Source organism: Tenrec ecaudatus, chromosome 17, assembly GCF_050624435.1.
Source record: "Tenrec ecaudatus isolate mTenEca1 chromosome 17, mTenEca1.hap1, whole genome shotgun sequence".
NCBI classification, from domain to species: domain Eukaryota; kingdom Metazoa; phylum Chordata; class Mammalia; order Afrosoricida; family Tenrecidae; genus Tenrec; species Tenrec ecaudatus.
Window position 1 is genome coordinate 41,203,986 of NC_134546.1, and position 26,829 is coordinate 41,230,814.

Sequence of the window (26,829 nt, forward strand, 5' to 3'; positions counted from 1 at the left end):
TGCACCATGCAGATACTCCCCTTACTGTCTAAAGTTAGGCAATGAATAAGTTATTTAAACAGATTATTAAAATCAAGGTCGATCCATTACTGGGACCCAAATTGATCCTAAAAGAGTAAAGGTTCATTGACAGCTGGGAGAAGCCAGGTTTGCCCTCTAGGGGAGCTCAAGTTGGAACCAAGACTGATAATCCTGGATAGGTTTTGCTGTAGTTAACATTTTATAAATGGTATTTCCTGCCATAGCCAAACTAAATAGCACACATGCTTGTGAGTAACCATCTTCTCGGCTGTAGGACACATGCGCTAATCATGGGTACATAGGCCTGCAGGTACTTCTGTGACCTCAGATGGGTGTGCTGTGCAGGTTGTCTGCTTCACCTGGAGTTTTACCTATTTGGTTTCAAAGGCATAACTTTTTCTTTTAAAAGGAAAACAAAGGTCCCGTGGGAATGCTCTTTCTGAGAACTTTGATGGCAAGCCTTTGAGAAACTTCCTCTTGGGGCATATTTGCACACTGGGCTGCCCCTGACTTGGGCGTAGTTTGAAAACGTCCCTTTTGGGGTGGCGGTGAGGGTCACAGGATATAGGAGACTCTGCAGACGCTGTGCCCTGGGTGTCCTGACGATGTTGTTGATTTGTCAGGCACTGGGGGAGAGACTGAGAGTTCCTTATTTGGGAACAGCCAATGAAACCACACAGACACTGGCATTAAGACATTCTTTCTTGAGATTATGCAGCATTGTTGGGGATGGGGGGGCGGTGTGGGGGGAGGCAAGGGCATAAAGGACCAAATTCAGCTTCTGCTCCGGGGGCGAATCCCAGATGTCTTCTGAGGTTGGGGTCAAACCAGTCGGGTTGGGACTGCTGTTGCCTCACGCTCATCCAACGCACCAGCGTGCACCCCGCCTTGGCCACACAGACTCCAGGCGCTAGGGGCCGTGTCTAGAGGGAGCTGGTTCTCACAGATACACACTGACGTGGGGACTGAATCCTCAGCTGCAAGCAGCCTAGAATCTCCTTCGGCAACCAAATGCATCCCGTCTGATCTTGAACAGCCATCCCCAGGACAAGGTAGAGCTACGGGGTGACCATTTTGACTGGAATGGTTTCTGAAGAAAAGCAAACGAAGCTGGCAGCAGGGGCAGACCCTGGTGTGGGGTGGGGTGCGGATGGCACAGGAGGGAGGGCTTGGCAGGGAGCTTCACAGTCTGAGGAAGGAGACATGTGTCAGGGCCGAGGAGACCCGGACATCTTTGACAGATAACAAGGCGGAGAACTTTCTCACCACTCAGGGCAGGACGGCTGCTTCAGGGACCGGAAATGGGGCCGGCTGAGTTATAAAAGCCAGTCTTAGAATGGGATCCAAATTGATACTGAGGTACTGTTGTTTCTGAGCAACTCAAGGAAGCTGCCCGGTTTCATTTCTCACAGCGCGATGATGTCTGAGGAGCAGAGACGTGTGAGGCCTTCACAGAGCAAGGGGGTTTTCCAAGGGCGGGCATGGTTCTTCCAGCTGGCATGGGATCAGGTTAAATCCAAGCCGCACTCACCACCATCAAGTCGAGTCCGCCTTGCAGTGATCCTGTAGGACAGGGGAGTATTGCGCCTGAGTTTCTGAGACGGTGACTCTCTATGGGAGCCTCTTCTTTCTCCCACAGAGCAGTTGCTGGTTTTGAATTGCCGACCTTACGGTTAGCAGCCCAATGCATAACCACGATGCCACCAGGGAGGGTCCCAGGCGCAGGTTAAGGCTTTCGTTTGGTTGTTTTTCACAAGGTGTGTGTGTGTGTGTGTGTGTTTAAATAAGCTTATAGGCCGTTTGAAAGTAATGGGATTGATTTCTTCGATGACTGGAAACCACTTTTTGTCTCACAGGAAGAAACCAACACTGTAGCAAACTGTAAGCTCGCGAGGTAGTGACCGATGAAGCAAACCATTTTGTATGGCTCAGAGTAGGATTCAGTCAGAAGGTGAATTATATCTTGCTGTGGTCTTCCCTTTCTTCTCAATAAGCCCCACGAAAGTAAATATTTTTGTGATCTCTTACCCTGGGCGAGGCATTGCTTTGACTGGATTTCTTCTGGGCAGCAGGCGGACGCACACTGGCCAAGGAATACTGCAGCCGATTTCCTGCCTCTCAGCCGCTCTGCTGCCCAGGGGCAGGCGCTTTGTGGTGACTCCGGGCCGGCGGACAGCGACAGTAAATGCCATCCCGAGAGCCAGGGAGCCCCGGCTGCTCCTCCACTGTGTGTTTTCCTGCTCACAGGAATGTGTGGACGGAGCTAAGACAACATTGAGAGGCCCGTCCCCAGGGCCCTCTTCCTCTGTGTTGGCTGTGTCCCAGGCTTGTGTGATTGCCTTTGCTGAACCTTCATTATCCACAGCGGGAGGCAAGAGGGCAGGCAGGAGGGAGAGAGGCGAGCCTTTCCCACGGCAGGATTCCAGCAGGTTATGAGTTTTCACATGGCCCCCGGAGACCATGGAGTTTGGGGTTCTGTCAGTGTGGAAGTTTGGTTAAGGATCCCAGCACGAAGACCTCTGGACTTGATGCAAACACAATTTCTTCTTTTGGGAAAAAAAGAAATCACTTGGACATCAGGCATTATCAATTAGGTTTTCGAGTTGGAAAGGTGCCCAGAGACCATTCTGGTTACACTGTGTGTTTGTGGAGGTGGAACTGAAGTCCATGAGGCTGTGCAGTCAGCTGGTGGTGCTGACAGGGCAGTGGCCAGCATTCCAGGTACCAGACTCCCAGGGACACTACTGTGGCCGTCAGCTCATTGTCTCTGGTGTCATTCGGGTAGGTCGCTCCTTTAGGCTGTGTTCAAATTGTGCTCCTCTCTATGCCGAGAGAATGAAGACTCCAGTCTACACAGCATTGTGTGCAAATGTTTTATTGCGGCTCTATTCACAATAGCCCCACAGAGAGAACAATCCGAATGTTCCTCCGCTGATGGCTAGTGAAGCACAATGTGGTATATCCCTGCGATGGGCTACGATTCAGCCTCAAGAAGGAGTGGCGTCCTGTTACACGCAGGACCTTGAATGAACCACCAAAACCCTGTTCTCTCTGGAAGAAGACAATCACAAAAGTCCACATATCGTATGACTCACTTTCTCCGAAACGTCCAGAATAGGCAGCTCCATAGAGACTCAGCATCGCTCAGTGGTTGCCAGGGGCTGGAGGGGGCAGCGGCTGGAGGGAGTAACTGTGAAGGGGTGTGGGGTTTCTTTTGGGGGTGATAAGAATGTTCTGGAATCAGGTAGTGGTGATGTTTGGACAACTCTGTGAATATACTTGAATGTGCACCGAATGGTGCACATTGAAAGGGTGCATTTTTTTGGGGGTACAGGAATTATATTTCAATAAAGCTGTTTTTTTTCCCAAAGTCTTAGTTGTACCACGTACCAGTTGCATGACTTGAGGCGATAACCTGAACCCCAAGTGACCTCAACTGAGAATTGAAGATAATAATCACATCTTACGCACAGCATCATTTGATCCATGAGCTTATGAATTGGGAAATGTTTCTGCGTTGTAAAACCCACGTGTCTTTCAAACGGCTGATGGGTTGTTCCTTCATTCTGGATTAATTTTTCCCTTCTTCTCCTGCGTTCTGCACAACCCTAACAAGTTCGGGTCACCTAACCGCCTTTCCAAAACTCACCTGCTTGGAATCAAAAGAGCTTAAAAACATTTTTTTAAAAACTCCAATTAACCTGTAGATTTGGATGCTTTTGAAAATTGAATTCTTTCTGAGAACGAAAGATTCCTACTCGAGTTCTTCTCAATTTTCTATTCCTGTTTTATCTTTCTCCTTCCATAGAGACAACCTCCTGGATCCCCTGACTGGACGGCATTCCGACGCCAACCATGTGCTCCGCAAACCCAGGCAACTGGGTCACGTTTGATGACGACCCGGCTTTCCCATCTTCTCAAAAGTCAAAGAATTTCCAGCGGGAGAATCAGGGTGTCTGCAGACCGAAAGGGCTTAAGCTGAACCTCTCTGGCTTCAGGGACATTTCCAGTAGCTCCTCGTCCACCTGCAGCACCCCGCTTCCTTCGCCCATCGTAGACTTTTACCTCAGCCCCGGCCCTCCGAGTAACTCCCCGCTTTCCACCCCGATCAAAGACTTTCCAGGCTTCCCTGGGGTGCCCAGAGCAGGGACTCACGGGCTGCACCCTCACCCAGAGTCACCTGCAGGCAGCGCCCTTCCCGCCCCAGGGGCAGGCGCCCCGGCCTTACCCACCAAACCAGCCTGTTCACCGCACGCCTCCCTGCCCAGAGACCACCCTTTCCCGCACCCACCTCCCAGCACGGGCCTTCCAGATGAAAGCAGCCTCCCAGGTGACAGCCCGCAGGGCCATCACTTTCCGGATGACTGTGCCTTTTCCAGCCCGTTCTGGAAAGGGGAAGGCAGCGCTTCCCCGTTCCTCTTTGACCCTCCCGGAGGCAGGAAGACAATCCCGGCAAGAGACAGAGAGATGCCCATTGATCCCAAAAGCCTCAATCAGGGTTCGCTCCACTATATCTGCGAGAAGCTGGAGCACCTCCAATCGGCCGAGCACCCGGCCCTGCTCCGTGGCCGGTCACCCCTGGATGCTGAAGCCGCCGCTACCGCCCCCTTCGTGCCGCGCGCGCTCTTCCGCAGCCGGCCCAGAGCCGGGTGGTCCTTCATGCTGCGCATCCCCGAGAAGAAGAACATGATGTCCTCCCGGCAGTGGGGGCCGATTTTTCTGAAAGTCCTACCTGGAGGGATCTTGCAGATGTTTTACGAGAAGGGGCTAGAGAAGCCTTTTAAGGAGTTCCAGTTGGACGCGCACTGCAGGCTCTCGGAGCCCAAAGTGGAGAACTTCAGCGTGGCGGGGAAAATCCACACGGTCAAGGTCGAGCACGTGTCCTACGCCGAGAAGAGGAAGTACCATTCCAAGACGGACCTGGGGCGCGAGCCGGACGTCGAGCAGATGCTGAAGCTGGGCTCCACCGAGTACCCCGACTTCCTGGACTTTCTGACCACGGTGGATGAGGCGCTCGTGAGGCTGCCGGCGGTCCCGAAGCCCAAAAGGAACTATGAAGACCAGGAACTGACCCTGGAGATCACAGACACCGTCTGGGGCCGAGTCACCAGAGAAGGAAAGATGGCTGAGAGCGCCGTGATCACGCACATCTGCTGCCTCGCCTTTGTGAACGGCAGCGCCGAGTGCTTTCTAACCTTGAACGACCTCGAGCTGCTGAAGCGAGACGACCGCTACTTCGAAAAGGACCCGGGAAAGAAGGGGATTGAGATCCTGGACCATCATTTTCATCCGTGCGTGAAGGCGCAGGACTTCGAACACTCGAGGGTCATTAAGTTTGAGCCGCTGGACGCCTGCCGGTTTGAGCTGATGCGTTTCAAGACGCGCTTCCCCGGGGACGAGCTGCCTTTTTCTGTCAAGTCGGTCGTGGTGGTCCAGGGAGCGTCTGTGGAGCTGCAGTCCTTCGTCCACATGGCCGCAGCGGCCCAGAGACCCTCGCACGCTGGGCCCCCGAGGCCCTGTGAGAACATCACGATCCACTTCCCGGTGCCGTCGCAGTGGGTCAAGGCCCTCTGGACCATGAACCTGCAGAGGCAGAAGTCCCTGAAAGCCAAAATGAACCGCAGGGCATGTCTGGGAAGTTTACAGGAACCCGAGACTGACCCAGTCATACAAGTCACCGTGGGCTCCGCCAGATACGAGAGCGCCTACCGGGCCGTGGTGTGGAAGATAGACCGGCTTCCCGAGAAGAATTCATGTAAATATTCAGCACCCTGAGGTGGCTTCTTGGTGAAGTAGTGTCAGTAGCTGGGGGCTGCAACTTGGCTGAAGCCGGTGCTCCTGGCAGCCAGCGAGGGAGGGCCCCACTTAGCACCCAGGGTCGCAGAGGGGGGTCAGAGGTGGTACGGTCAGCTGGGTTATCTTTCTCCCCTTCTGCTCATTTCCACTACATGAATTTGCTAGCCCTCCCGTAGCTTTAATCGTAAGAAATAGCACCCCGGGCCAGAATTTGCCTATGGATGGTGGCACTGAGGACGGTAGGTGTTTCTGACGGGGCTCTCGGCTAATGAGCCTCGCTGTGTTGTGGGAGTGTCAGGGTGTGCGGCGGTCCATCAGTCCTGGCTCCTAGAGACCGCACATACAATGGAATGAAATAGTGCCTGGTCCTGAGCCAGCTGCACAATCGCACTTAGGTGGGAGCCCATGACTGTAGCCAGGGTGTCAGGCCATCTCCTCCAGGCTCTGCCTCCCTTCCCATCGACCCCCTGATTACCAGGTGTGATGTCCTTTTCCAGGGACTTGTCTCTCTAGAGTTCCTGAGACAAAGTCTCTGTATCTTGCTCAACAGGGCATTCTGGCTGCTCTTCTTTCAAGACAGATTGATCTTGGATTCCCTCCCCAACCTTTGACGATCTAGCAGCTAGGAATATACCTAGATTGTATTTTCACTGGATTTATTCATGTTGTCCTCTTAGCCAGTACCCCTCCCTCCTTAGGTGTTGCCCCTGTTATTTGAAATAAGAAAGCCTTTCATTTTTACCAAAGTCGGTTTCTCTGGCTGAAGTCGCCAATTTAGTGCTCTCGATTGGTTGTTTTAAAATTAGGAGCACACAGCCTCATTGTTAGAAAACAGAAAAAAACAAAAAAACAAAATATATTTTTTCAGTTAATCTTTGATCTTACAATAAGAACTAATCATGTAGGAATTTTAACTTCTAAAACGATAGGAGAGCAAGGTATAGTCAGTGTAATACAATAGTGCTACAAAAAAAAAAAAAAGAAAGAAAATATTTGAAACTTGGGCTCCTGCTAGTTTCCATTGAGTTATTTCCAGAAGAACACTGGGAGGTAACACTAAATGGCCGGCCTGGGGGATCTGAGCGATGCATTCATTCATTTATGTCTTCAACCGAAGCTTTGTTGGGCGCTCGTCTCTGCCCCAGGTATCAGGGATAGACATGAGTAAGATTTGACACCTGCCCCAGGTATCAGTGATAGACATGAATAAGATTTGACCCCTGCTTCCAAAAAGCTCCTGGGGAAATTTAAGTTCATCTCAAACTGTGCACTTGAGAGGCATTTTTGCTTTGGATTTTATGGTAGCAGCATTTCTGAAACCTGACAGCATGCTAGAGCTTTTAAATAATATTTTATTCTATAGCACTTAAATCGGGTCCCTGTCCAGCTGTCCAGCCATCAGTATTTGTCTTAAAGGGGGACTGCAGTGGAGGGAGTGGGGTGCTGACCCTTCAGGTTTGGTGCAGAGTCTAGGGCCGTGGATCACACCACCCCATGGAGGTCCTGAGCAGGGACTCTACCTGGTCCTGGCCAGGGGAGCCAGGCTTATTTCCGAACCTGTGGACCTTTACAAGTCATTTCTTTATAATTTTAGAAAATTAAATCTTCCTGTGAAAATGATCCTGCTTCTTATGACCATTGAGTTGATACCAACTTGTGGTGACCCTACAGGACAGGGTAGAACTGCCCCTGTGAGTTTCTGAGACAGTAACTCTTTACAGGAGTAGAAAGCCCCATCTTTCTCCCATGGAGTAGCTGGTGGTTTTGAACCGCTGACCTGTATGTTGCAGCCCAATACATAACCACTATGCCACCAGGTCTCCTGTGAGCCTACTTATAAACCTCCATTTCCCCAGGGTTAATGTAATGGTGCATGGATTCAGTCAGCATGGATTTATTGAGATGGGGGCTCTCTCATGCATTCAACCAACTACCATGAGTTCTTTTAGGTGCAGGTTTTGCATTCAGTGTTCAGAAGCCAGAGACACAAACATGAATCGTCTTCTCCCTAAATGTAGCTGCCCGGTAGGGACAAAGACCCAGAAGCATCTGTCCGCGCCACTGTGGAGAGGTGCTTTCTTCCAGCCTGTACAAACAGAGATGCTGGGGTTCTCGGACCAGCATGCTGGGGAAGGCTTTGCTGGAGAGAGAGGTGAAGAATGGGCTGAGGCAATGTATAGGATGCCATCAAGATCGCACCAGCAGAAGCTCAGTGTGAGGCTGGCCTAATGGTGGCAGAGGAGCCAGCAGATGGCGGGCCTCGGGCACCAGGTCATGGGATGCAGGCTTTATCTGTGGTCCACAGATGTCAGGCACAGCAGGGACAGATTCGCATCTTTGAAGCAGCCTGTGTGTGTGGTGTGGAGGTGAGATTGAGGAGCCGGTTGTCGATCCAGATGCCGGGCGAGGGCAGGAGCAGGGGGAACTCTGAGAAGAGCAGTGGGCGATAAGAGATGTCACAAGAGGCACCCCTGACAGGAGGACAGACTAGGGGTGAGAGTAACAGTGGCAGTATCCGGGTCAGGTGAACATATGGGTGCCGATGTGGTGAGTAGGGAGCCCTAATGGTGTAGTGGTTACATGTTGGGCTGCAATATTCAAGGTCAGCAGTTCAAAACCCCCAACCGCTCTGAGGGAGAAAGTTGGGGTGTTCTACTCCTGTAAAGAGTGGCACTCTGAAAAACTCACAGGGCGACCCCATGCTCAATAGGGTCACACCACATATGCTCCAAGGGTTTTCACTGGCCGAATTTCAGAAGTGGGTCACCAGGCCTTTCTTCCTTGTGTGTCGGAGTCAGGAAGCTCCACCAAAGCCTGTTCAGCATCATAGCAACACACAAGCCCCTCTGCTAGGCAGGGAGTGGTTATGCATGAGGTGCTCTGTGCATGAACCTAATGCTGGTCTCCACAGAGAAGGGGCTGGTCCACCAGTGCTGCCTTAGAGTTACTGGACTTTAAAACACCCTCAGAGCCGGGCCTTCTGCTGCTGCTCAGAATGCGGGGAGACCCAGGCTTGGGGGTTCTGTAAAAGGCTTTCCCCAGCAGCCAGGGTTGAGAGCTCCTGGGCTGGCTGCTGTCCTGTGAAACTTGTGATGGTCCCCACGGCAGAGCTCACTCCTCCGGCCCTGTGTGACTGTGAGCACCTTCACTGCCCCGCCATGGCTGCCTGACTTAATGAGGTATTCACCGGTGGACGGTGAGGCCACTGAACAAGGACAAGGATGGCCAAGCATCCTTGAGGGATGCTTTGGAAGGCTGTCATAGCACCAACCCACACAGAACAAGGCCTTGCAACCATTTTTGTCTATTCCAAAACCACACTCACTGCCATGGAGTCGATGCTGACGCACAGTGACCCATAGGACGGGGTAGAACTGCCCTCCGAGTTTCCAAGACTGTAACTCTTCACAGAACTTGAAAGCCTTGTCTTCTTTATGAGGAGCAGCTGGTGGTTTTGAACTGCGGACCTCACAGTTGGCAGCCCAAAGCCTAACCACTGTGCCACCATGGCTCCTCCTTTTGTCCACCAGACGGTGGTAGATCACTTAGGTCCTTGCGCGTGAAAGCAGCTTGGCTCAGGCCTGTGCCTAGAGGAGGCCAAAGCAGAAGGAGGTCCTGAGGTTGCCAGGGGTCCAAACTGGCCTGGGGTGGGGGTGCTGAGGGTATGGTTGGGATCATCCTTCCTGTCCCTCAGGCGCCTGCAATCATTCAGGAGGGGGACGGCGATGGGGAGTGTGTCCCGGTGAGGCTACAGCACACTTCGCTTTCAGTGACAAGTGTCGAAAGAGCGAGGTTGGGACAGTGAGGGAATCCTGTCCTAGCACAGAGCTTGTGGAACTCTGCCCAGGAATCCTCTTGGGATGCCGAGCAGGTGGGGCTGGAGCGCTGTGCTGAAGTGTTGTCCTTGCCGGGACCCAAGGACCTGAGGAGAGCGGCGGGTACTTGAAGCAGTGTCGTTTTTCAATATTTCTAAATTTTAATTCTATGTTTTTATTCTTAAGTCTTTAAAAGGTTAGTTCTCAGGTTAGTTAAAACATAACAATAACAGCCCAGATGCCAACCTCTGAAACAGGTAAGACTCTATGAACTTCCTCACATAGGGTGTGTTTAGAGACATTCTGGTTTTGTTTGTTTTCATACCGATACTCTTGTCTTCGCTCACTCCTGGGGATTTATGTGACCAGATGAACTGGTTCATAGTTGTGAACGCACTTGTGGTTGATGAACTGGGAGGCTGCTGGTCCCTCTTAAATGCCTCTTCTTTTAGCAAGACAATGCTCCATACTCCTTTTACAATGGGTCACTCTTTGATTTTATAACTAAAGTAGGCCCCAGGCAGGAAGCTCATAAACTTCATTTCTACTGAAGTGTGAATGCTGACCTCAGAGTCATTCTTGAGCCCTGACATGATGGAGAGGCAAGGTGGGAGGGCAGAAAGCAAAATGGAGGGGGTTGGAGGTTGGGCATAAGGTAGACACAGTGCAGGCGGTTTCAGGGTGGAGCAGGGGAGAGTTAGGGAAGGCTAGTGAACCAAGAGCTCTCTCTCTCTCTTTCTGTCTCTCTCTGGTTTCACTAATGACACATTACCCGTAACTTCCTGGAATTTTTGTTCTTTGTGTGGTAAATGTGAAGTCCTTCCACCATTCATATTCATTCCCTCCAGCTTTCAACAATTTAATTTCAAAGTATGCAAGTTCAAGAGGGACTAGACATCAACTCGCCTAAGTAGATTTCCCCCTTAACTTTCATAGCGTTTGGGGTGAAGGTTTACTGGGAGAATTCGTTTTCCACTCAACAGTTTGGTTTCCTGTTGTGAGCTGCAGTCCCTTCCTGTGTTAGCACTCTTTCCACTTCCTTCCCGGGCCACGCCCTTGGCATTTGCCTGCTTTTCTACCCTGCTCTCTTCTGAGCAGTTTTGGGGCGCCGCTGCCCTTTGGGTTTGTCTGGTTGATTGTTGCGAGGTGGCTGCCACTCGCTGGTGTTATTGTCCACCTTGTTGGCTTGTTGTTTGCCTGGAATTTGGACCTGGGGCTGTGGAGGGGGTGGGCGGATTCGGTTCCAGGAATGAATGGTGTCTAAGGGCTAAGGTCTCAGGAACTCTGGTCCCTGGTCTTTTGGGGACCTTCTCTTCTGATCCTGATGAGACTGACAGTGAGAGAGAGAGAGAGAGAGAGAGAGAAAGAAATGGCTGGATGGCTGCTAGTTTCAAGACCCCAGTCACGACGCACCCAAAGAGGATGTATGTAGCACACTTTGATCTCGATGCCTCCTAAGTTAGTGGTCCTAAGACCCCAGGCCCAGTGAATCATTCCTTCCCTGCAGCTAAGACATGCTCACAGCCTTGCCCCAGGTATACTCGACTCTAAGGGGACGGGGTGGTGGTGGTTCTGCTGTGGGTTAGGCACTAGGCTGCTAATTGCAAGGGTGGTGGTTGAAATCCACCAGTTGCCCCACTGGAGAAAGATGAGGCTACCATTAAAGACTTACACCCCCAGCAACGTTATGAGTAAAAATCTACTTGATGACAATGGATTTATTTTTTTGTTTATGCTCTACTGTCCGCAGGTAGTATAGTGGTTACATGTTGGGCTGCAATCCGTATGGTTGTCAGTTTGAAACCACCAGCAGCTCGATGGGAGAAAGACTAGTGATAGTCTTGGAAACCCACAGAGGGGCCTCTAGGAGTCAGCACTGACTTGATGGCAGTGAGAGTATTTGTGTTGTGGTGGTTTGTTTTTTAGATTTGGATATATTTGCAGCACATGCAAATAGATTTTGTGGCTTGGGTTTCAGGTGATCAGAAAAGATGCTGAGAATCAGAATAGACTCAATGGCAGTAGGTTTGCCTATAATATCAATTAGTAAAAAATAACCATAAGAGATGTACCCACTGCCGCCGAGTCTATTCTGTTGCACCGTGGGCCTGCACGACACAGTGCAACTGCGCATAAGATGTCCAAGGCTGTGCTTTTAGTGAAGCAGACTGTCACATCTTGCTCTTTGACTGGCTGAGCATTTGAAAAATCATTTTATTGGGGGCTCATACAACTCATCACAACCCATGCATACATCAATTGTGTCAACCACGTGTGTACATTCATTACCCTCATCATTCTCAAACATTTGCTCTCCACTTAAGCCCCGGGCATCAGCTTTTCATTTTCCCCCCTCCCTCTCTGCTCACCCCTCCCTCATGAACCCTTGATAACTTATAAACTATTATTTTGTCATGTCTCACACTGTCCAATATCTCCCTTCACCCACTTTTCTGTTGTCCGTCCCCCAGGGAGTAGGTTATATGCAGAGACCTGTAATCGGTTCCCCCTTTCCACCTCATCCTCCCGGTATTGCCACTCTCACCACTGGTCCTGAAGGAATCATCTGTCCTGGATTCGCTGTGTTTCTGGTTTCTGTCTGTACCAGTGTACATCCTCTGGTCTAGCCAGATTTGTATGGTAGAGTTGGGATCATGATAGTAGGAGTGGGGGAGATGAGGGGAGAAGCATTTAGGAACTAGAGGAACGTTGTATGTTTCATCCTTGTTACACTGTACCCTGACTGGTTCATCTACTGCCCCTTCCATTAGGGAGTGTCCAGTTGCCTACAGATGGGCTTTGGGTCCCCACTCCGCACAATGATATGACTTTTTGTTCTTCGATGCCTGATATCTGATCCCTTTGACACCTCATGATCACACAGGCTGGTGTGCTTCTTCCATGTGGGTTTTGTTGCTTCTGAGCTAGATGGCCGCTTCTTTACCTTCAAACCTTTAAGACCCTAGATTCTATATCTTTTGATAGCCGGCATCTTCAGCTATCTTCACCACATTTGCTTATTCATACAATTGTCTTCAGGAATCATATTGGGGAGGTGAGCACACAATTACATGATTTTTTGTTCTTTGGTGCCTGATAACTGATCCCTTCAGCACCTCATGATTACACAGGCTGATGTGCTTCTTCCATGTGGGCTTTGTTGCTTCTGAGCTAGATGGCCACTTGTTTAACTTCAAGTCTTTAAGACCCTAGACACTATATGTTTTGATAACCAGGCTCCATCAGCTTTCTTCACCACATTTGCTTATGTACTCACTTTGTCTTCAGTGATTGTGTCGGGAAGATGAGCATCATGGAATGCCAGTTTAATAGAAGAAAGTGTTCTTGCATTGAGGGAATGCTTGAGTAGAGGCCCAATGTCCATCTGCTACCTTAATACTAAACCTATAAATATATGCACATAGATCTATTTCTCTACCCTCATATATAAATATATTTAGACCTCTATAAATGCCCTTTGCCTCCCAGCTCTTTCCTCAATTTCCTTTGACTTTCCTCCTGTCCCACTATCAGACTGGCTGAGCATTTTAACCACTGCACCACCAAGGTTCTTTACACTTAGCATAAAGAAAACAACCCCCCCCCAAAATGGGGCCAATAAGCAACATGGCAATAAATGGGAAAAGTACTGATGTTGTCAGGAACTCCGTTTTCCTTGAATCTCTAATGGAATACCCATAGCAGCAATAGTCAACAACAACGGCAAAAACAAGCGACATAGTGCATTACACAACTGCCACAAAAGATCTCTTCAAAGTGGTAAAGGCTGAAATATCACCCAGAGGACTCAGGCGCCCCAAACCCAAGCCTTGGTGTTTTCAGTCACCTCATCTACACGTGACTGCTGGGTAATAAGTAAGGAAGACCGGAGAGGGATTATGTATTTCAATTGTGCCGGTGAAGCATATGGGATAGATATGGGCTACATAGACTTCTAGAAGAACAGAGCCTTGGCAGTGTAGTGCTTAAAGCATTTGGCTGCTAATCAAAAAGCAGTTTGAATCCACTATCTGCTTCTGGGGCGAAAGATGTGGCAGTTTATTTTCAAAAAGGTTTATAGCCTTTGAAGTCAAAATGGGTGCACAATCAAATGTGGTGAAGTAAGCTGATGGTGCTCTGCTATTAAGAAAAGATAAAGCATCTGGGGTCTTAAAGGCTTGAAGCTAAAAGCTGCCATCTAGCAGGGAAGCAACAAAGCCCACATGGAAGAAGCACACCAGCCTGTGTGATCATGGGGTGTCCACAGGATAAGGTATTAGGCATCAGAAGAACCAAGACAAACAAATATATTGATGCAAATGATGGGGGCAGAGTGAAGACCCAAAACCCATCTGTAGATAATTGGACATTCCCCCACAGAAGGGTCACAAGGAAAGTACGAGACAGCCAGGGTGCAGCACGGCACTGAGGGAACACACAGCATTCCTCTAGTTCTTTAATGCTTCCTCTTCCCCACTATCATGACCCCAGTTCTACCTTACAAATCCAGCTAGACGGGAGCAAATACCCTGAATTCCAACACATGGAATTCAGAAACAGCAATGGGAGTAGCGATACCATGAGGTAGGGGGGCGGTGGGGGAAAAAGGGGGAGAAATGGGGAATTAACTAATAATCCACAATTCCCTCCTCCCCTCCCCAGGGGGATGAACAACAGTAACGTGGGCAAAGGGAGACAGCGGCTGGTGTAAGATATGAAAATAATAATAATTTGCAATTTATCAGGGGTCCATGAGGGTGGGAGGGGAAAAAAGAGGAGCATATACCACGGGCTCAAACGGAAAGAAAATGTTTTGACAATGATGGAGGCAACATATATACAAAGGTGCTTGATACAACTGATGTATGGACTGCCACAAGAGCTGTAAGAGCCCCCAATACAATGATTTATTTATAATAAATAATTTTTAAAGAAAGGTTTACACCCTTGGAAACCTTATGGGACAGTTTCTGCCTCATGATGAATGAGCGTAGATTTGATGGCAGTGAGTTTGGCTTTGGGTTTTTGGCTAGAATCAAAACCACATCTGTCCTAGAAGAATTCCTCTGACCAGAATGCTCCTTGGAAGAGAGGATGGCAAGAGCTTGCCTCATGGACTTTGGGCATGGCAGGAGAGACCAGTCCCTGGAGAAGGACATCATGCTTGGGAAAGTAGAGGATGAGTGAAAAGGAAGATTCCACCCTCTGCCCCCAGGAGATGGATTAACACAATGGACTTAAACATAGCTACAATACTGAAGAGGACTTGAGTCAGCAGATTTTCCGGTCTGTTGTGCAACAGGGCAGTGCGTGGGGTTGGGGTTGGGTACTTAACTGCTATTTCCAAAGCCAGAGAGTGCCCTCTGGGGGTCAGCACTGGGATGCATAACAGGATTTTCCTCTTTTTTAGCCCATTTATTCATGAATGCAACAAATATTCTGTTGTGGTGTACCATGCCAGACATCATGTTTGGGACACACACTGCCCTGCCTTTGTGAAGCTCAAAATATCAAGGCAGAGTATATCCCTGTAAAATATTTAGAGTTTTTAAAGGTCAGGACAAGATCTGCCAGAAAAAACTTGGAAATTTTTCTCCTTTACCAATCTATTTGTTTTTCAGGAAAGCAGGCAAAATATTTTGTTTCTATTTTCTGATTACGAGGTTTTCAGCTTGGGTAAGACCTGGTCACTATGAAACTTCCAAAGCTTTTTTCCTATAAAACGTAGGTATCTAATTAGTTCCTCTCCAGTGTCACTTTCAGCTTAGAGAGTGTAGAATTCATAGTCCTTTCATAACAACAACAAAAATTACAGTAATGCGTTAAATTGGATTTATAATCAATGACACTTCACAAAACAGAAACACGTGCCCGGCATGCCTCCCCAAACACTTTTCACACTGCTCTGATCTCCACATGGCTCGGTTTACCAAGGTGCTTGGTACTATCACCATCTTCTGGATCTTCCATCTGGAGAAGTCCTTGTGTGGAGTCACCTTTTTCTGCTGGTGAAAAAGTGTTTGCAATGAAAACATCATTGGTCTTGTAAAATTCTACCATCTGATCTCCAGCTTCATTTCTATCCCTAAGCCCGTATGTTCCAACTACTAGTCCTTCCTCTTTATTTATATCTTTTGCATTCCAATCACCAATAATTATCAATACTACTTGACTGCATGTTCAACTCGACAAGGCAGTTCTTCCGCGGTCACATATGAGTGCCCTCTGACCCGAGGGGCTCATCTTCTGGCACTACCCCTGACCATGTTCTACTCATTAGACCTTTGGTATCTGACATTTCAATGCTATGCATAAGATTGTAAGTGGCTAATTCTTCTGAAATGGACAGTCTTATTCCTTCTTCACAGTCTGTTCTTACACTGAAAACTTGGCTGAAACCTATTCGCTTTGGGTCATCCTTAAGGTATTTTCAGTAGCAGCGACATCGCTTTCAGCCTCTCAGCCTAACACAAGTCACCGCAGAACAAACTAACAGCCGCCTGGACCAGTAGGTAACATCATGATAAATGGAGAAAAGACTGAAGCCGTTAACGATTTCGTCTTATTTGGATCCACAATCAGTTCTCAGGGACGCAGCAGTCAAGAGTTCAAAGGACAGGTTGCATTGGGTAAGACCTCATTAAAGTGTTGAAAAGCAAGGATGTTAACTTCGAACGCTAAGCTGCACCTGACCCAAGACGTGGTATTTTCAGTCACCTCATAGGCTTGTGAACGTTGGACATGGAAGAAGACAGTGGGAGAATCAGTGCATTTCAGTTGTGGTGCTAGCAACGAATATCGAAAGAACTGGACTGCCAAAAGAACCAACACATCTGTCTGGGGAGAAATATAGCCAGAGTGCTCCTGACAGGCAAGGATGGCGAGACTTGGTCTCACATACTTTGGAGATATTGTCGGGAGAGACCAGTCCCTGGAGAAGGACATCATGCTTGGTAAAGAAGAGGGGCAGCGGAACAAGGTGACAGTCCTCAACAAGATGGATGGACAGCTTGGCTGTAATGAGGCTCCGACATAACGCTTTGGAGGAAGTGTAGGACCGGGCAGTGTTTTGTTCTGTTGCACATTGGATTGCTATGAGTTAGAGCCAACTGACGGCACCTAACAACAACAACAACAGCAACAACTGCCATCGTCTCCATTTTCAGATGGGGACATTGAGACCCAGTCAGAGCCAGCGTGACGTCATGCCAGGATTGCACAGCTAGTAAGAGGGGTTCAGTGTTTGTGGGTTTTCACTCGTGGCAGGAGGAAGATGAGATACAACGACCTGTATCCTTGCTGCAGTCAGAAGACAAGGGACAGAGGACAGTGGAGGAGGAACCGCCCTGGGTCTGTGTGTGGGAGTAGTGATCTTGTGCCTATGTGATCTGGGTCCCTGAGGACCGCGGAGGCCGCTACTGTCACTCCGCCATGTAAATGGTGTAGCTGGCTAATAAGCGTCTGCTGGTTGATTGATGGGTAGCTTCCTAAGGCCTTTTAAAGCCTTAGAATTCTACTAGTCTCTGTACAAGAAACAGGTTGTAAGGCATGAAAGGCAATTTATCTTTTGAGAATTAAGTGAAATCTTTTAGACTCTTGTTTTTGTGCCTACAGCTATATTTGATGGAAATGTTCTTTCTAGAGCTTTGTCAGTGGCATAGTAATTTAATACGGCTTTTGAAATTTCTGTCATCGGACACAGTTATTTACGTGGAAATAACAGCCACTTCGGGTATGTAGATATTTTGAACGATTGTAAGGATCAAAGAGTACTTGAGAAGTTACTTCAGTGACCACATTTTAAAAAGACTTTGTCCAGGGAGGAGAAGAGCCAGTCAGGGTGCCGTGTAACAATGATGAAACATACAGCTTTCCTCTAGTTCTTTAATGCTTCTTCCCTACCCCCACACTATCATGAGCCCAATTCTGTTTTACAAATCTGGCTAGACCAGAGGATGTACACTGGTACAGATAGGAACTGGAAACACAGGGAATCCAGGACAGCAGATCCCTTCAGGACCAGTGGTGAGAGTGGCGATACCGGGAGGGTGGAGGGAAGGTGGGGTAGAAAGGGGGAACCGATTACAAGGATCTACATATAACCTCCTCCCTGGGGGATGGACAACAGAAAAGTGGGTGAAGGGAGACATCGGACAGTGTAAGATATGACAAAATAATAATTTATAAATTCTCAAGGGTTCATGAGGGAAGGGGGGAGCTGGGAGGGAGGGAGAAAAATGATCTGATACCAAGGACTCAAGTAGAAAGCAAATATTTTGAGAATGATGAGGGCAAGAAATGTACAGATGTGCTTGACACATAATGGATGCATGTATGAATTGTGATGAGTTGCATGATTCCCCAATAAAATGATTTAAAAAAGAAAAAATACTTTGTCATTACAATGTACACATATCCATGCATACTTTATATAACCCTGCTTAAAATCTTTGCATGCATCTGATATCCCTGAGTCTCACACAGACTCTGAGTTTGACATTGAGTAAATAGATGTTCAAAGGCAAACAAAAGCAAACAAAACTATTATTAGTTTGCAGCATGGTAGACCAATATGGCCATTTCTACGCAGCATTTCTGTTCCGGTCAAAGCTTTTAATCAGGTTGAGTGGGAATTATTGTAAAAAAAACAACAGCCCGTTGTACTTAAAAAAAAAGTGTTTTTCTATAGAATTCTACGGAAAAGGCTACAATGAAGCGTAATTTCAGTAACCTGAGCTTTAAGTAATTGGAAATTTTTCATGAGGTGCCCTCGTTGGGGCTGAAGTTTGCCTTTGCAATATCATTGAACAGCGTGGTGGGGAAACAGCTAACTTAAGAATTCCTGCCAGCGTTTAATCAGTCTATTGAAACAACAGAGGCTTGTGAAACGCTTGCTTTCATTCTAACCAAACAATAATGTTCAATATCGATGCGACCCTGCTCTTCCATTAAAGACGGCTATGACTGTGGTCATTTAGTTCATGAAGACCAGTGATAGCAGGACTTGCTGCGACGGGGCGGCACCGACAGCGCGCACAGCGGTGAGGATCGAAGCCGTTCTTTAGAAGCTCGTGTGTGCATGTTGCCAACCTGTGCCTTACTTCGCGTAGCGCGAGAAGCGAGCGCACAGTGGTGGCCCAGTGACTGAAGCAGCCAGCCGTTTGAACCCACCAGCTACTCTGCAGAAGAGCAGATGCGGGGTCCGCTCCTGCCAAGAGTTGCAGCCTCAGAGACCCACGGGGCAGCCCTACTCTGTCCTGCAGGGTCGCTGCGACGGCGTGCAGTTTTGTTTTTGTTTAAGAAGCAGAGACTGCCTGGATGAAAGTGAAATGGAAACCCTTTACCTTGCTTGATCCGACAAGGAGCGAATGCTCACGCGCGTACGCCTGGAAGGAAATGGAGGGCATCGTGAACAGGTAGCAGGTTTCCGAGAACTGGTCAGGGATATGCGTTAGGGTGTGGTTTCAATTCCTGGCCAGGAAATGGTTTGTCAGAGGCCTTGCTTCTAAAAGTCCGAGTTGGTCTGGTGACATCTTTCCAGGAAGCTTTTTGACCAGAGTTCTTTTGTTCCAGGGTCAAGTGTCAGTCGTGACCATCGATTCTGCCCCTGTCTGGCGGCCCAGATTTTGCTCATTTAATGTGGTGAGAGATTTGCTCAGAATCACCACTTATACTCTCTATCCCTCCCCGATCAAAAAACCAAACCAACCAAGCAACATCTGAAGATAAACAAAACCAAGCTCAAATTCACTGCCATCGAGTTGATTCTGGCAGAAAGCCTCATTGTTCTCTTGCAGAGTGGCTGGTGGTTTTGAACGGCTGACTTTGGTGGGTTATTAGCACGGTGTGTAACCCACCGCACCACCAGGGCTCTGCCTGCCTGGGGGAAAGTGCCAAACAAACTCCCAGGTTACCCAGAGGTAAAGAACATGGTCATTAAGTATGGCATGTATGTAATGTATGTTTCGGCATCCTGTGGCAATATCTCTCGTCCGCTGGAGGCGCAGGCTGGGGGATTGGCAGGGAAAAGTGGGTTCGGGGGGGGGGGTGTCTCAACATGTTCTTGGAAAAATGGAATGAAGGAATAGTGGAATTTTTCTACCAACTTCTTGAAGGCCCCGTATGTATAAGCCAGAAAGTTACTCTTCTTTCAAGTTAGTTCTTTCAAAAGGTAGATAGTTCCCCCTCAGTGCAGAATTATGAATTTTGATGGCCTTTAAAAAAATTAAAACATTTTATTGGGGGCTTGTACAACTCTTATAATCCACACATACATCCATTGTGTCAAGCACTTTTGTACATTTGCTTCCCTCATCATTCTCAAAACATTTGCTTTCTACATGAGCCTTTGGAATCAGCTCCTCATTTCCCCCCCTCTTCCTGCTCATCATCCCTCTCCCATGTACCCTTGAGAATTTATAAATTGTTATTATTTTGTCATATCTACACCATCTGACGTCTCCCTTCACCCACTTCTCTGTCCACCCCCCCAGAGAGGAGGCTATATGTAGATCCTTGTAATCTGTTCCCCCTTTCTCCCTCACGTTCCCTCCACCCTGCCTGTATCACCACTCTCAGCACTGGTCCTGAGCGGTTCGTCTGTCCTGGATGCCCTGTGTTTCCAGTTCCTGTCTGTACCAGTGTCCATCTTCTGGTCTTTTGTCTTAACTGTAATGCACATGGGGGTAGTTCTCACGGAATTGCTTATTAGTGAGAAAGAAGAGAGCCTCTTAAGTTGATTAGAAGAATTCCAGGCCATTGAGCTGCATTGACTGACCGCTTGATGTTTCTTTTCTCAAGGTTCCGATCATCCCCATTGTCTGTCCTACAAACTAGAGCTTGGATCAGACCAAGAAATCCCCTCGGATTGGTACCCATTTGCTACTGTTCAGTTCACCACACTTGACACCTGTGCCTCAAGGACAGAGGTCAGGTCTCTGGGCGTGGAGTGCGATGTCCAGCCTCAGAAACATGTTCATCAGCGAGCGTGCTACAATATCCAGGTACATCCCAAGGCCCTTTGGTTCAAGTTGGGGCAGATCTGCACCAGATGGCAGGCCATTTCCAATTGGTATCCTTCCCTTTAGTATCTGTTGAGTGGTTCCGAAGGGCCAAGCACTGCTCTAGCTGCAGGGGTACAGTGGTGAGCAAAAGAGAGGCCCCTGTCTCCATGGAGCTGACCTCTGCGGGAGACAAAAAATAATGAGGAAACAAGTAGTTAGTGACGTTTTGGAGAGCGAGGATTACTAAGAAAGGCATACGATGTGATCGTGGTGTGGACAGGGTCGGAGGAGTTCCCTGTCTGGGGTGGGCAGGGAAGGCCTCAGCGGAGAAGTGACAAGGAGCTGAGATGCAGAAGATGGGGGTGGGGTGGGGCATGCAGAAGCTTTGCCCAGCTGGCTTTCTAGTTAGTGTTCTAGCTAGTTAAGTAATTTGGGGTGAGTTGGAAATCCCTGGTGAACCAACGGCTGCCTGGATGGTACTTGGAAGGATAAGTCTTATGTCTGGGCACATCCGCAAGCATTTTTTTTTTTTTATAATTTTAACAATTTATTGGGGCTCATACAATTCTTTTCACAGTTCATATATATACATACATCAATTGTATAAAGCACATCTGTACAGTCTTTGCCCTAATCATTTTTTTCTCTTTTCTTCTTTTACATTTTATTAGGGACTCATACAACTCTTACCACAATCCATACATATACATACATCAATTGTATAAAGCACATCCATACATTCCCTGCCCCAATCATTCTCAAGGCATTTGCTCTCCACTTACATCCGCAAGCATTTTATCACTATTTATATCTTGTATATATTTTATGAAAACTATGGGGAGCGAGGGCTTCCCTCTCTTCAAGAACAGAACTTAGTGGGGAGCATTTGCATGAAGGGAAAGTAGGGTGCCTTACTATGGGGCTCACATGTGAGGGTGGAGGGGCTGTGTCCCAAGGATCAAATGGTTCCATCACGTATAAAATAGCACTGTGTAGGCGCTGTTGCCTTGTTGCGTTTATCGATGCTGCCTATGTTTTGCTTTTGATCCCTAGGTTGAAATAGAGAAGAAATGGATTAAAATCGATGGAGAAGACCCAGATAAAGCTGGTGACTGCCTAACTCAATAAGAGCAGCAAGAGTTTATGACATGATCCACTCTTCAAATATTTAATTCCGAGAACCACACCCAGTGCTGCTATTGCATTGTGGAAATGACTTCGGAATGGAGGGACTTATGACAGGCTGTGGTGAGAGAAGTGTAGACCGAAAGCCAAACTATCCAAATGAGGGTAAGCCAGAAAGGTTTGCTACAAAATCATAGACCTCAAAACATTTTTAAACAAAAATATCAAACTATGGAGCTAAGATTTTTCAACATAGTCTCCATCTACGTTTGAGCATTCTGAAGGTGGTGTTTGCATTTCTCTCGCCGGCCACCAGAATTCTGCACGCTTCCGTTTGCACCACGTGAAAAGGGCGGTGTGGGCATCCTTAAGGAGCACGCACAGTGTTCCTTTTCAGTGTTATTTGATTTTGGGGAACAAGGAAAAGTCTAAAAGGGCAAGGTCTGAGGTCAAGGTTCCCATTGAAATTACCCTTTGCAATCTCAAAAAAGGTCCCCAGGACTTGAGCTTCGTCTTTGCCTTGAATTTATCTGGCTCGGCAGATCCCCCTGGAAGCCATCATTTTGATGGGGCAGTTTACTTTGAAGGTGTCCCATGAGACTAAGACAAGCACACCACTGAGGGAACTTGTCTACAGCCATCCACTGATCACAGTCTTGTTAGAGCACGTTTTGTTTGGAATAAACCCTTGTGTGTATGAACTGGGGCCCTCATAGAAATATTTCTGAGCTTACCCTCATTTACCGTACATACTAGAGTATAAGCCGACCCGAATATCCGCCGAGGCACCTAATTTTACCACAAAAACTGCATTAAAAATGTGCTACAAACTCGGCTTACACTCGGGTATATACGGTATTTATGTTTTTGATATGTTTGTGGCCTAGGGATTTGATATCTAATGTGTGGGAGCTTTTTGCTTCCGACTGTAACCAAAAGTCACCATTATTTTCTGTGTGACTCAGCAGCCAGGTTGGCTTTTGCGGTTTGACTCCTTGTGGGCTCCTTCCTTGTTTTACACTCTGGATTTCAGAGGACCCAGTCTGACTCTTCTTGCTACCTTGGCACTGGTGCCGGAGGGTGAGACAATCAGAAGAGCCATTACGCTGACTCCGACTCACCGCAGCCCTAGACGGGGCTTCTGAGCCTGTGAATCTTTGTGGGAGCAGACAGCCTCATCTCTCTCCTACGGGTGGCTACTGGACTTGAACTGCTGAGACTTTACAGTTAACAGTTAAATGCCTACCCCAGCATCACCAACAGGACTTAGCTTTCTGCTCTTGCTCATTTCTGAAATGTGCTAAGTGTAGAAAGATGTTGATAACCAAGGTAAAAATGGATATTTGGAAGTTATCTATGATTGGGATTTTTTTTAATCTCCCTTTTAGATTTGTACACAATTGTGGACTGTTTTTGGTACTTGGCCTTCTTCCATTGTATTATTACTGTGATTCCGGTGTGTTTTGTGAAGAAGTGATTTCTGCCCATCTGTAGTTTCGGTCATTGAAACATACTGCCTTCTCTGCTACAAGGTGGCGTCGGCTTGATGGCAATGAGGTTTTTATTGTTCGTTTTCTCAGTTTGGCCTTTCAGTTGGAGGGATTCCTGTCAAAATAGAATTTCAGCACTGGACATTACACACATAGTTGTGCTCATTAGTTTTAAAATTCATGAATGTTGCTCCCCGGTAGTGGATATTCTAAGAGTGAATGTTGAACAAGCGTTATTTGTAAGTAGCACACGTCTCGATTGAGTAGAAGTCTGAGTCATACCATGATGGCTTTATGCGACTTTTGCTATCCTATTACTTTTTGCCAGCTCTGCCTAATTTAGTCTTTTTCTTTAAAAGGTGAGCAAAGGGAGAGGCACTAGATTATTCTGTCTTCTAAGAGGCAAGATCCCTTTCTCCACAGTCAGGTAGATGACTGTCGTCGTTGGTTCCTAATGAAAAATCAATGGCACGAACCATTATCATTCTGTTTGTAAGTTCTTTTCGGTATTTGCAGGGGAATGTCAGAATTTTCAAGTCTATGTAACCTTTATTTGAGATTTAATTTTAGTCTGAAAAGCAAACCCTTCACAAGGTATTAATACGCTTTCAATTTATGCTGAATTTTAACTATCAGGAGGTATTTTTCTCTATTTACTAAACTCAGTGTTCTTCCAAGCAACATTTATTTGTTGGCTGATAGAGTTTATTTCATATGTTTTATTTAATGTTGTATCCTATTTGTTTTAACCGGTTAAAACAACCCAACACATTAAGACAAACTTTTCTGATGGAGTGGCTCAATCAGTGTGGATTTTACTGCTTTTCATGACTGTACTGAGAAGTCAACAAAAGCAAACTGAAGCCACGTTAGCGTGAATTAGTACGGCTCTGTTTAACTTCACTGGATACTTGCTCATGTGCTTGAGATTCACTCTTGGCATAGGAGACGACACATTTGTGTGTGCGTCAATTACTGTGTATGTCATCATCATCATCTGGTGTGGATACACCCTGGAGTGACTTCTGTCTTTCCTGGAACCCAGAGGAGCAACCACTATTCCAAGGAAGTTCACTGTCTAATTACTGGCATTGTTTCTCAGTTGTTGAATGGCGACACACCCATCACGCGCTCAGAGTCTGAGTTAGATCAACCTAATGAATATTTACACCTCAAAATAAATTCAGGGAAGGGTTCCGTCAATCACCTCGCATGCTTCACCGGGTGACAGCTGTCTGTGGGTACCTCCCTGCTGAGGTCCTGCATTCTCAGCCACCCAGCTTCTGCAGCACCTCAAGATTCAGTGTCAAAAACACAGTCACAAAAGCCTGAGGAAGCCCAATTGAGTTTCTGCAGCGGCCATGCAAAGGTTGATAGCATGAACAGCGGGGTGCTGCGACGGGATTGTTAATTTGCACATCTATTAGGATCTTTAAATATTCATTACTTAGGGTTAAATTAACATTCTGATTAAAGAGGAGAGGCTTTTTAATACAATTCTTCTGACTTCGTAAATGCCAAGGGGTCAAAAGTGGCTGGCAAGCGCTAAGTGAGAAATCAGGTAGGGGCCATTTAGACTTACAAATTAAGAAGTAGAAACTCATTTGCCAGAACGTAAATGATCTCCAAAAAGCTCCTGCTTTTACAGGAGAGGAGGGAGTGGGAAGAAAAGAGTGCCTTTTTCTGACATTGTAACTTAGGTCCCGTCTCCAACTCCCTGCCGTCCATTCTGACTCAGAGTGACCCTTTAAACAGGGGCGACCTGCCCTGTGAGTTTCTGAGATGACCCCTTTACTGGGGTAGAAAACCCCGTCTTTCGATGTTGACTTGTTACCAGGAACCGTGATGCCACCAAGGCTCCCTAGGTCACTTGGATCCTCTTGTTAGGAGTTGGGTTGCGGTCCATCATTAGCTGGACACTGGATAGCAGACCAGTTTGTGACTAGCTCAGGATTCATGTTCTGTGCTGGTCCCATATCCGTCAAGGGACCACACACCGACTGCACAAATGAATTCACGGGCTGATAGCTACTTGGTCGGTGGTGCAGCCTATGGATTGAAAGATGTTTCCTTTTGCTGTGGGAATCAGACCTGTTTATCTGTCAACGAAAAAAGCGATAATTTGTAGCACATAAGTAAGAGCTGGACATTTGGGCCTGATTTATAGTTGAGACAGTGCCAGAGTTTGAATTCTGCAGTCCACAGCTGTGCGTATGACACAGCTTGTTTCTTGTAAATTCAGCTAGAAGGCCTTCCTTCACAGTGACTGGGGCTTATTCCATACTCAGAATATGATTGTGTGTCCTATCAATCCAAATATAAGACAGATTGGGCCTTAACAATAATGTTACAAAATATTTTGTAGATTGCATATTGATTTTTCTAAAATTAAAGATGTATTTCAAATGACTCTTGCTGTGTTATGGACTTACATCTTCTTTGTCAAGGGCTGGGGCTATTTCTTTTTAGGTCTGAAATCAATTTCAATAACCTTAAATAATTGACTCCCTGTCAGACGTGTGCACGCGGTTTCATTATTATTTATTTATTTTTAACAATTTATTGGGGCTCATACAATTCTTTTCACAGTTCATACATATACATACATCAATTGTAAAAAGCACATCTGTACAGTCTTTGCCCTAATCATTTTTTTCTCTTTTCTTTTTTTACATTTTATTAGGGATTCATACAACTCTTATCACCATCCATACATATACATACATCAATTGTATAAAGCACATCCATACATTCCCTGCCCCAATCATTCTCAAGGCATTTGCTCTCCACTTGCGGTTTCATTATTAAAGAACCAGTAAGCTTGGAATCCTGTCGCATCCGACAAACATAAAGCCGATACCAAACTGCAATTGTCTATGGTAAAGGAAGAGTCTTGAAAGAGGGTACAATCATAAAAGAAGCCCTGTGGTGCGCTGGGCTACTCGACACCTGGTCGGCAGTTCAAACACACCAGCCACTCGCAGGAGAAAGATGAGGCTGCCTGCTCCTGGAGAGGGTTCTCAGCCTCAGAAACTGGAAGGAGCAGTCTGTCCAGGAGGGTTGCCGTGAGTCAGAAAGGACTCCATGTCAGTGTGTTTGGTTTGTTTCGAGGTGTTGAGGTGCAGCGCGTTACCGAACCGGCCCTTCCAGTCCTCATCTCTTTGGGACGTAAACTCTGGCCTCTCTGCCTGTGGTTGTAATGCCTTTTTGGAGGGAGTTCTCTGCTTTGCCAACGGGCAGGTTGAGAGTGGGTTTAATTTTCCACACTAGTAGAGGTTGTGACTTAAGTTACCACCCTTGGTTTCTGCGGAAAGGTAAGAACCACACTTCCATCAAAGCCATTTCAGAAACCAATAGGAACCATTTCAGAAACACAGAGGGAAAGGCCAGGTCCATTGGAAGTGGGGCACAGTCAGGATCTCTGTTGGACGGTGGAGGCCCCAGAGGCTGTGGCACAGAGACTACAGGACAGCGCAAAAGAGTCAGCCTGAGACCAGAGGTCGAGGCAAGGAGACCAGGAGCCAGAGCAGAGGAGCAGCGTGGAGACTGGGACGGTGACGCAGAGTGACAGGCGAGCTT

General features: G+C 47.4%; 1 protein-coding gene across 2 annotated transcripts in view; it reads left to right on the plus strand.

The window, feature by feature from the left end:
- STON1 (stonin 1) overlaps positions 1 to 25,659 on the plus strand; it is a 52,365-nt gene extending 26,706 nt beyond the window's left edge. For both annotated transcript variants that reach the window (XM_075535831.1, XM_075535832.1), the window contains exons 2-4: positions 3,830 to 5,776; positions 20,433 to 20,635; positions 21,689 to 25,659. In XM_075535831.1, coding sequence (XP_075391946.1) covers positions 3,877 to 5,776; positions 20,433 to 20,635; positions 21,689 to 21,763 — 2,178 coding nt within the window. In that variant the 5' untranslated portion in view covers positions 3,830 to 3,876 and the 3' untranslated portion in view covers positions 21,764 to 25,659. The remainder of the gene's footprint in view (positions 1 to 3,829; positions 5,777 to 20,432; positions 20,636 to 21,688) is intronic.
- Positions 25,660 to 26,829: the final 1,170 nt, after the last annotated feature.